At 40.8% G+C, this 10,701-nt stretch overlaps 1 protein-coding gene and 1 long non-coding RNA gene across 4 annotated transcripts in view; one reads left to right on the top strand and one right to left on the bottom strand.

Annotated features, from left to right (window-relative positions):
- capn8 (calpain 8) overlaps positions 1–10,701 on the bottom strand; it is a 32,170-nt gene that overhangs the window by 11,873 nt on the left and 9,596 nt on the right. Inside the window, exons 1-8 of one of the 2 annotated variants that reach the window (XM_044344204.1) lie at positions 9,895–9,970; positions 9,541–9,674; positions 6,714–6,882; positions 6,053–6,136; positions 5,847–5,932; positions 4,969–5,043; positions 4,680–4,840; positions 1,449–1,618 (exon numbers count right to left, since the gene is read on the bottom strand). In XM_044344204.1, the coding sequence (XP_044200139.1) occupies positions 1,449–1,618; positions 4,680–4,840; positions 4,969–5,043; positions 5,847–5,932; positions 6,053–6,136; positions 6,714–6,882; positions 9,541–9,674; positions 9,895–9,900 (885 nt within the window). In that variant the 5' untranslated portion in view covers positions 9,901–9,970. Of the gene's footprint in view, positions 1–1,448; positions 1,619–4,679; positions 4,841–4,968; positions 5,044–5,846; positions 5,933–6,052; positions 6,137–6,713; positions 6,883–9,540; positions 9,675–9,894; positions 9,971–10,701 lie in introns of those variants that run through there. The other variant, XM_044344205.1, reaches the window with a different exon arrangement.
- LOC122976102 lies at positions 6,087–9,904 on the top strand. Of its 2 annotated transcripts, none has more exons than XR_006400802.1 (4): positions 6,087–6,362; positions 7,968–8,088; positions 8,755–8,872; positions 9,550–9,904. It is a non-coding gene; the product is annotated as an uncharacterized LOC122976102 (long non-coding RNA). The 2 variants fall into 2 exon arrangements; XR_006400801.1 differs by lacking the exon at positions 6,087–6,362 and adding an exon at positions 6,799–6,873.

The following is a 10,701-nucleotide window of genomic DNA, read 5'->3' on the forward strand; positions in this document are numbered from 1 at the left end:
TTGTATGTTTCTGTGTGTGTATTTGTATGTTTCTGTGTGTGTATCTGTATGTTTCTGTGTGTGTATTTGTATGTTTCTGTGTGTGTATCTGTATGTTTCTGTGTGTGTATTTGTATGTTTCTGTGTGTGTATCTGTATGTTTCTGTGTGTGTATTTGTATGTGTCTGTGTGTGTATTTGTATTTGTGTGTTTCTGTGTGTGTATTTGTATGTTTCTGTGTATCTGTATTTTTCTGTGTGTATTTGTATGTATCTGTGTGTGTATTTGTATGTTTCTGTGTGTGTATTTGTATGTTTCTGTGTGTGTATCTGTATGTTTCTGTGTGTGTATTTGTATGTTTCTGTGTGTGTATTTGTATGTTTCTGTGTGTGTATCTGTATGTTTCTGTGTGTGTATTTGTATGTTTCTGTGTGTGTATTTGTATGTTTCTGTGTGTGCATCTATGTTTCTGTGTGTGTATTTGTGTGTTTCTGTGTGTATTTGTATGTGTCTGTGTGTGTATTTGTATTTGTATGTTTCTGTGTGTGTATTTGTATGTTTCTGTGTGTGTATCTGTATGTTTCTGTGTGTGTATTTGTATGTTTCTGTGTGTATTTGTATGTTTCTGTGTGTGTATCTGTATGTTTCTGTGTGTGTATTTGTATGTTTCTGTGTGTGTATCTGTATGTTTCTGTGTGTGTATTTGTATGTTTCTGTGTGTGTATCTGTATGTTTCTGTGTGTGTATTTGTATGTTTCTGTGTGTGTATCTGTATGTTTCTGTGTGTGTATTTGTATGTTTCTGTGTGTGTATCTGTATGTTTCTGTGTGTGTACTTGTATGTTTCTGTGTGTGTATCTGTATGTTTCTGTGTGTGTATTTGTATGTTTCTGTGTGTGTATCTGTATGTTTCTGTGTGTGTATTTGTATGTTTCTGTGTGTGTATCTGTATGTTTCTGTGTGTGTATTTGTATGTTTCTGTGTGTGTATCTGTATGTTTCTGTGTGTGTATTTGTATGTTTCTGTGTGTGTATCTGTATGTTTCTGTGTGTGTATTTATGTGTTTCTGTGTGTGTATTTGTGTGTTTCTGTGTGTGTATCTGTATGTTTCTGTGTGTGTACTTGTATGTTTCTGTGTGTGTATTTGTATGTTTCTGTGTGTGTACTTGTATGTTTCTGTGTGTGTATTTGTGTGTTTCTGTGTGTGTGTATTTGTGTGTTTCTGTGTGTGTATCTGTATGTTTCTGTGTGTGTATCTGTATGTTTCTGTGTGTGTATTTGTGTGTTTCTGTGTGTGTATCTGTATGTTTCTGTGTGTGTATTTGTATGTTTCTGTGTGTGTATTTGTGTGTTTCTGTGTGTGTATCTGTATGTTTCTGTGTGTGTATCTGTATGTTTCTGTGTGTGTACTTGTATGTTTCTGTGTGTGTATTTGTGTGTTTCTGTGTGTGTGTATTTGTGTGTTTGTACCTGGTAGATGGCAAATCCGATGGTGTTGAGGTCTCGTCCGAAGCGTCTCTCCCTGCGAGCGTCTTTCTGCATCAGACCAATCAGGACGGTGCAGCCGTCCTCGCCGTCGTGAGGGTCGTCGTCCACGTCGTCCAGCCGGATGAAGAACTGAGGATTGGAGCAGAACGTGGCTGCAGACAGAGAGGAGGTCGGTTTATATCACGTGTCTTAATGTTTCTCTTTCACAAAATCAATATGAGACGTAAAAAGAATGAAATTAAGATTATAAAACACTAAAACTAGCAGTTTGTCACTGTGGGAACATTTAAAATAGTTGAAATACTGAAGGAAGTTGAAATGGCCGTTAAATGTTCTGTTGGGTAGCACATGGCACAGAATTCACACCAGTTCAGCTGGATGCTGGTTTAGACGTCGGACTGGTAAAGGCATCGCTTCGTACTGTATGACAGGGTTCAGCCGTCAGCTTCAACCAGTTCATTCAGGATTATATGTTCTGTGTTGCAGTTTATTGGTTCATTGGTTGTTTGTGAAGAACAAATCTGCTCTGGTCAAATCGGCTGAAGTTGTGGAATTAGAACAGTTGGAATTCACACATTAAACTTAATTAGACTGTTAATTAGACTTCAAACAGGTGAAACCTCAGAATGTAGAGTCATGAGTTGAGGATCAAGTCTAGAGAGCATGAACCAGCAGTTCTCTCCCAATGGGAACTCTTCAACTCTGGACCAGCTGACTCGCTCATCATTACCAGATCCAGACTCCAGCTCCTCACCCCAGCACATCACACTCAGTTCTCCACAAGAAGCCGCCCCAGAGAGCAAACAAGTATTCCTACAGAACCTTCATGAACCTGCTTAAACTCTCTGTTGTACCGTTGATTTGACTCGCTGCTTCTCAGGTAACAGTCATCTCATCTGTTTATCAGGTCTCTCATACCAGCTACACAATACATAACTCTGCATCACGCATCACAATCATTCACTAGCCACAGCCTTGTGCACCAGTTTCCCTCTTGTGTCTCGTCTGTTAAATGTTGTAGTGTTTAGTACTTGTAGCTGTAGTATTAGTAATAAATGTGTAAAAGACTTTATACTCTTGCAAAATCATAATTAAGATTAATAACAATCATAATTCTAATTGACCTCTCTTGTGTAGCCAACAAGGAGGATTATTTCCCTGTTATTATACCTGCTGTAATATGAGTTATATCACTGCATGAATAATTCCATGTTGGAGTTGTTGCACAATAATAATTCACAATTACCCATAAAATCATAACGATGTTTGAGGGAAAATTCCTACAACCTGAAAAACAGGATATTATTCATTATTTGAATGTGGAGTGATTTCTCTACCGTGTATTTAACTAAGAACTTTGTTTGTTTAGGTTGTAACTGAGTGAGTCAGAGTCCTGGATCACCAGGACCTCTGAAACACATCAGGTCCTGATAATAGTACCTGTCTGTAAAATGATGTTAAGCATTTTACTGTACCTCAGATGACCCTGTCTGTCGTCCTTTAGTCTGATTGTTATGTTTTTGTTTATAATAATAACAATAATAATAATAATAATAATGTGTCTGTCGGTCCTGAGAGAAACTAACATCAGTTCATGTGTTTATACTGAGAGCTGATGAACACTGACAGCGGTTATAACACTGTGTTTGAAGTGTGGAGGTGATGATGAAGAGTCAGAGGAGCTGAAGTGATGAAGACCTGAAAGAGTTTAAAACTGAAATCGTTTGATGTGTTGATGAAGCGTGAAAGCAGATGAAGAGTAAGAAAGTTCATTAACATGTAACAGCTGAAAACAGTTGAAATGAAAAAACACTGAATGTTTCGTTCTTTCATTTTAAAGGAAAAAATTGTTTTTAAAAGGCAGAAAATTTGCTGATTATGAAAGAAGCTCAACAGAAGCACAAATGTGAAGTTTGTGAAGTTTGTAGAGGAAATGAAGAGAAACAGCAAACACATCACGGCTAATAAAGACTGAAACGCTGCTGAGTCCACTTTAAAGCTTCTCGCTGTGTTTTATTACGTATAAACACGTTTGGACTGTTTGTGTGTTTCTCTCATTGGCTTCATGTACGATCGTTTCATGATGGCGGTTTTAGACTCAGTGTTGTTGTTCAGTGTTTACTCACATTAATATTCATGTTCCTGGACATCAGCCTCATCAGCCAATCAGCTCCCTCCCTGTTCTCCTGTTTCACCTCCTCATTCTCCTCTCCTGAGCTCCTCCTCCCACCTCCCCACCTGCACCTCCTCTCCTTACTGGTTCAGGTAGTTTGTAACTTCTGTTCAGTCTTTGATCTGGTTAGTTCCGGTTTGATCTGGTTAGTTCTGGTTAGTTCTGGTTAGTTCTGGTTTGATCTGGTTAGTTCTGGTTAGTTCTGGTTAGTTCTGGTTTGATCTGGTTAGTTCTGGTTAGTTCTGGTTAGTTCTGGTTAGTTCTGGTTTGATCTGGTTAGTTCTGGTTAGTTCCGGTTTGATGTGGTTAGTTCTGGTTAGTTCTGGTTAGTTCTGGTTTGATCTGGTTAGTTCTGGTTAGTTCTGGTTAGTTCTGGTTAGTTCTGGTTTGATCTGGTTAGTTCCGGTTAGTTCCGGTTAGTTCCGGTTAGTTCCGGCTAGTTCTGGTTAGTTCTGGTTAGTTCTGGTTAGTTCCGGTTAGTTCTGGTTAGTTCCGGTTAGTTCCGGTTAGTTCTGGTTAGTTCTGGTTAGTTCTGGTTAGTTCCGGTTAGTTCCGGTTAGTTCTGGTTAGTTCCGGTTAGTTCTGGTTTGATCTGGTTAGTTCTGGTTAGTTCTGGTTTGATCTGGTTAGTTCCGGTTAGTTCTGGTTAGTTCCGGTTTAATCTGGTTAGTTCTGGTTTGTTCCGGTTTGATCTGGTTAGTTCTGGTTTGTTCTGGTTTGATCTGGTTAGTTCTGGTTAGTTCTGGTTAGTTCCGGTTAGGTTCTGCTCACAATATGATCGATTTCGACATCATGTATAAATCAAACAACAGTAATATGATGATTGTCAGAATTAGAGAAGACAGAATTTTAGTACTTCCTGATTTCTTCATGTCACCTTTAAAGTGTAATGAGATTAAATATTTCGGTCATCACATAACTGATCTGATCTATCAGATGACGAGGACGTTGTTATCGTTGTCGTCGTCGTTGTCATGGATGTTTTGTGTTTGTTTGCTTGTTTGAATAAAGTTGTGAGTGTGAGCGGTGACGAGTCGTACCCGGGTAGTTCCTGCAGCCGCCGGCGGTGGAGCCAACCCTCCACACGCCTTCAAACTCGCTGAAGCTCCAGCGGCCGACTTCGTCGCTGGTCAGCGTGTCGGGCGTCAGGTTGCAGATGTCGAGGCGGGAAAACTGACGCAGGAAGTCGGCGTAGGACATCCTGCGACCGGCAGAGAGCAGAAGAAGAGGAAAGTCTGAATCTACAGAATCCATCATGAAACAACTGAACAAATTATTTCCAACCAACCAGACGACCGTCTGCGTTTCCCGTCTTTGTATCGGACCCACCAGAACTCGCCGTCGTTAGCAGAGTGATCCAGCTTCTTCTTCTCCTCCGGCTGAACTCCATCCCATTCACTCGAACTGACAAACAGTGAAAACAGACTGTAAACAATGACAGGTCTGAAACATCTGAACACCTCCTTCTGGGCAGAAAACCACTGAGTCAAACTAACTGGTCCCACTGGGACTGTTCCCAGTGTGCAGATGGAGTCAGAGGTCCAGTGACGGGGACCTCGCTGTCACACTTACACTATCGCACTAACCCGCAGCTCTGTGCTTTGATCATGTGACTCCAGAACAACACGTAGCAGCGTCTCTATCAGCAGTAATCAGCAGGATGACGTCATCACACGTCACTGTTAAAAGACGTGTACTGTATGTACTGTTTAAAGATGATGGTTTGGGTTAAAATTACTTTGTTAAGGTCAGAGAAACATGCGGTGGGTTAAAGTTACTACTTCCTTAAAGTTAGGCCGCCTTCGTCGTCATGGCAACAATAATAACCGCAGGGTTAAAGTTCAGTCTATCTAATCTGAGTCAGCTGATAAAACCTGCCTCTCCAGTCCAGATAGACATTATTTACTTTATTTTATTGTATTCATGTTGGAAAATTGTATATTTTTTATTATTATTACTATTATACTGATTTTATTTGTCTTTTAGTTTTTTATTCTATTTTTTAATCTAATTTTATTTCACTCTATTTTATTTATTGTATTACATCATCATACATCCTGTTCATTATTCTATATTTGTTCTTATTATCTGTGAAGCACTTTGAACTGCACTAACCTGAACGAAAGGTACTGTACAGTTAAAGTTCGATTGATTGATTGATTGATTGATTGATTGATTGACAGACAGGTGTGATGACCTGAACTCACTCGTCACTCCAGGCTCCAGTCCACTCCACCTGACCCCAGGGGTTCCTGATCCTCAGCAGCTCCACCGGAGAACCGAAGTGACGCACCTGCAAAACGAAACCTTCATTTAACGTTTCCTCTTTCAGGGAGGAACGAGTCCTCTGAGTGACCTCTGACCTCTGACCACTCAGCTGCTCTATGTGGGATTATTTCCCAGAATGCCTCACCTGCTGTGCTGCAGTGATGGAGTAGGCGTGACCTCTGACCAGTTTCTGGCTGGTGATGGCCTCCGTCTCACTCGAGCTGGAAATCTGGAAACAAATCAAAGATAAACGGACTTGAACTGAGATTATTTGTCAAACTGCTTTTGGGGGAATTTAACTGAATAACTTTCATCTGAAGAAATGTTAATGATTTATATTCTGTACAATAAATGATTCGACCACAGACAAACCAGCCGGAGAGAACGTCTCTAAACAACCAGACTGCAGGATTTTTATCGTGTACCGAGGCTAACGAGCTAAATCAGCTAACAAGGTAATGAACTACAAGGCTAAATTAGCTAATTATCTAAATGAGTTAAAACAGGTAATGAATTAAATGAGCTAATATATTAAATGAGCTGATGACAGATATGCTGGTGAGTTAAATGAGCTAAAGAACTAAAGGATGTAATATGCTAATGATCTAACAAGCTAATAAGCTAAATGAACTAAATGGCGCTTCTGGTTAGACAGTTAGCCAACAGTTAGCTCGGCTGTGACGTAAAAGGAGGAGTGTCTACCTACACCTGCCGGCCAATCAGAGAGGAGAATATTAACGTTGTGTTGGTGATAAAGTGTCTCTACGTGTCTCTGTGGTTGTGACATGAACAGTTTGAGTCTTTACGTCGATGGAGCAGCCGAGCAGCGAGCCGAGCTTCAGGGCTTTCCTCATGATGTTGAACAGGAAGGGCGGAGCTTTTTTCAGGTCGTAGCTCTCTGCGATTCCTCCGGTGAAATCCTCAAAACCCTCGATGCTTGAACCTCCGGTCAGAGCTTCATACGAGGTGTTCACCCTGCAGACAGACAGGACAGCCATAGTTTCACTCAAAAATGTATGGATGGTGTTATTTAAAGAAAGTCGTAACTAAAGCACTGATGGGAGTTGAAGTGTAAGGTGTGATTACGTGTCATTAGTTTAAGTGTGAGTTGGAGTAAATGAATGTATTTTTAAACACAGTAAACACTTTTAACAATGAAACTAAATGTTTAAAGGTTCTATATGTGAGAATTATGAAGATATTTACATGTTTTGATCATTTTTTATTGCCAGTGGGTGAACTGTGGGTTCAGTCTGTGGTGTGAACAGATGTGAGATTTTGTTGGCCTTGCTTCTCTGTCGCTAATGTCAACAAACATCATCTACAACAACAAAAACAATGCTATCCAAGTAGAAAGACTGCAGATATTAGCTCTCCAGCTGATGAGAACACGTTGCCTTCTCCTGAGCTCACACAGCTGAACGACATGATTCCCTCAACAAAACAAGACAACAGCGCGTTGCTCGCGGGGCCACGGCGCCTGTGCGCCGCTAGCGGCGAGCTGAAAGTCAAGATTATGATGTTAAGAAAACTGTCATTTGGAGTGAATTCAGTAACCATGGCAACATGTTTTGTTTACAACACCAGCAAGGAAGCATTTCAAATTCATTATGATTCACATCTCTGACTGGCTTCTTCTCCATAGCAACAGCAGCCGAGGCTCATGGGTAATGTAGTGTTCTTAGTCCTCCACCAAAATAACAGACATGTGATTTGTCAGAAACAAAGTGTAAATAATGTAAACTGGTGTCAGAATATCAACCTATAGGATGTCTGATGATGATGGTGGGTTAGGATGAAGGCAGCTGAATACAGTTAGAGTGTTTGTTGTAGAGTGAGCAGGTAAACAGCTTTCAAGATTAAAATACATCTAAAAAGTCAACAATAACACGAGATTTATTCAAAATGAAGTATTAAAAACTGTCTGCTGTTGTTGTGGTGTGAAGAAAAATGAGGGAAGATGAAGTGAAAGTCTAGTTTGTGTTGTAGTCTGCAGAGTTTGGAGTCTTTTACCTGTTAGTGAGTCAGCTGCTTTATCTGCTGCTCTGTTTGCTTTCCAGGCTGGTCCAGTGTTTACCCAGTAAACCTTCCTCCACCCTGCTGCTAATCACCTCCGACACACACACACAGTAACACCAGCAGCCTCCACCCTCTACAACCACTGCCCTGGAGTCAGCTGAGGTGAGCGAGGTTTCACTGAGAGCCTCCGACACAACAAACACTTCAGCTTTAATGTGAAACTCTGATGTGTGTTTAGGGGATCATGAGTCTGAACTGTTAAAGGACTGGTTCCCAGTTTGTGTCCGTATGAGCAGTGAAAGAGGTTTTCCTCGCTGTAATCATTCCTCCTGTTCATACCGGATATAAAACGTCCTTCAAATGTGCTTTCAATGGAAGTGATGGAGGCCAAAATCCACAGTGTGTCCATTAGGGATGTGCCCGAATACAAATACATTATTCAGCAAAGCATTAATAGTGTTTTTTATGAATAATTGTTTCATACAAATATTTTTAAAAGTATTTGTTTCTGCAGGTCGGTTACATCGTTATCTCAGTGTCTCTCCTCTGCTCCGCTGTGACGTCTATCAGCAGGTCTCAGTGAGAGGAGTCACATCCACCTGCTGCATGACGCACATTTCCTAATTTGGACATCAGTCCTGGAGTCGGGGGTGTTACAGAGATAAAACTGAACTACTGACACAAGAGCTCCCAACAGACTCTCCATAACCTGTTGTTCCTCTTCTCCTTTCCACTGTTAGGTTGTAATAAACAGGCAATAAATGAAAAGCAAGAATCACCTCTGAAGTTCTTCTACATGTTCCAGGCTGTGCTGTCTGTGTGTTACAGGTGTATAAACAGGTAGAGGTCTGTCTGCAGGGAGGTGATGATCTCAGTAGTCAGCGCAGTCGTCTCTGATCTGAGACTCCAGTCAGAGACCCGGTGTGGGGACGTCGTCCTTCATAAGGTAGTTTATTCATGAACTCTTATTGTAACACTTTAATTTTCTAAAATTAAAAGTGTCATTAAAACAAAAACAGGATTTTTAAGCATCTTTCCACTTTTATTAGAATACAAATACAAATAATTTTGCTGCCTCAACAAATACAGATCCTGGTCTCTGCACATCTATATATATATACTGTCATTTAGTGCAAAAATGCAGGTAAAAGTCTGTGTGAAGCTTCTATTCAGCTTCAGCAGTCTGAGTTAGTCATATCAAGTGGATATCTGACACATTTACAGTCTTTGTGTTTCCCTGTTGAGCTGCAGGTGGAAGTATAGTAACAAAAAGAGGAACTTTGGCACTAAAAAGACTGTAACGTTGAAAGATATCTACTTGATTTGACTCATTTGGACGCTGAAGCTTCATATTAGCTTCAGACTGTGGATTTTGTCCTCCATCACTTCCATTGTAAGGTCATTATGAAGGGATCTTCTACTGGTCAGTATGAACAGGAGGAATGATTACAGCAGGTTTAATGTTCATTTGGACTGTCTGTCTGTGTGTGTGTGTGTGTGTGTGTGTGTGTGTGTGTGATTGTGTGTGTGTGTGTGTGTGTGTGTGTGTGTCTGTGTGTGTGTGTGTGTGTGATTGTGTGTGTGTGTGTGTGTGTGTGTGTGTGTGTGTCTTACTTGGCGTAGGCTTTCTCCAGCAGAGCGCTCCAGAACTCTCCTCCCTCCGCTGAGTGAACAAACAGCAGCTTTCCATCTCTGGTGGGCAGCCGGTCGTCCACGACAACGTCCACCCACTCGCCGTACTGCCACAGCTACACAACACAGGATGTATATATGTATATTTATATATTTTCTATTATTTCTAATATATACATTAGTTTATTGTTTGTAAGCATGAAGTTGAACTCAGTTTAAACATATAAACAGATCGATGTTTCATCCTGCTGCACACATCTGGACATAAACAATCAGCATTTAATTACAACTCTGAACTTTATTAATAATATAAAACTCATCCAGCAGGAGTCAAACCATCATGTCCCTTCATGTACGTCCTCAGTCGCTCTGCTGTTTTCATGGTGTGTTCAGGTGATCCTCGTCAGCTGGTAAAGTCAGAGACTGATGATGTGTTCAGGTGATCCTCGTCAGCTGGTAAAGTCAGAGACTGATGATGTGTTCAGGTGTTGTTTCCGAGGTGAATCAAATCAAATCAAATGAAGAGATTCAATGAAAAAGCTCCTGCAGGATGTAAACACTGACTCCAGACTGTTTGGACGTGTTGCTGCATCAAGTTGAGCAGCTGCAGCATCAGTTTATGTGAAATAATGAAAAGGGAGTTAAAAGGAGTTGAAGCGAAGCCGCTGAATGAAACTGAAGCGTTAACAGGAAGTGTTCGTCACATTTAGCTGCTCTGACTCATAAACTCAAGAGATCATTCAACTTTCTTCTGGTAAACTGGGAGATTTCTGACTTTACGAGCTGAGGAAGAGCACCCGAACACACCATCATCCTGCGGAGGATCACAACCTACATAAATCCCTTGTGATGTCACTTCCTGTGGAGGCGGGACAAATAGTTTCCATCATGTGTTGAGAACAATCGACTCTCAGAAAACTGCTGATGTTTCACATTTGAGTCTGCAGCCGAAAGATCAAGAAACGATCAAACTGATCATCAATCAATAACCGAGACGACGTAGAAACGACTTCACTGACCAGTGAAAACCATCAATCTCCTGATGTAAAGACACAGCAACATACAAATACTCCATCACAGTAGAAGTACAACAGTACTATGAGCCTGATGTAGTTAAAGTATTGCAGTAAAAGTACATAAGTA

The sequence above is a fragment of the Thunnus albacares genome, chromosome 3 (assembly GCF_914725855.1).
Source record: "Thunnus albacares chromosome 3, fThuAlb1.1, whole genome shotgun sequence".
Classification (NCBI taxonomy): domain Eukaryota; kingdom Metazoa; phylum Chordata; class Actinopteri; order Scombriformes; family Scombridae; genus Thunnus; species Thunnus albacares.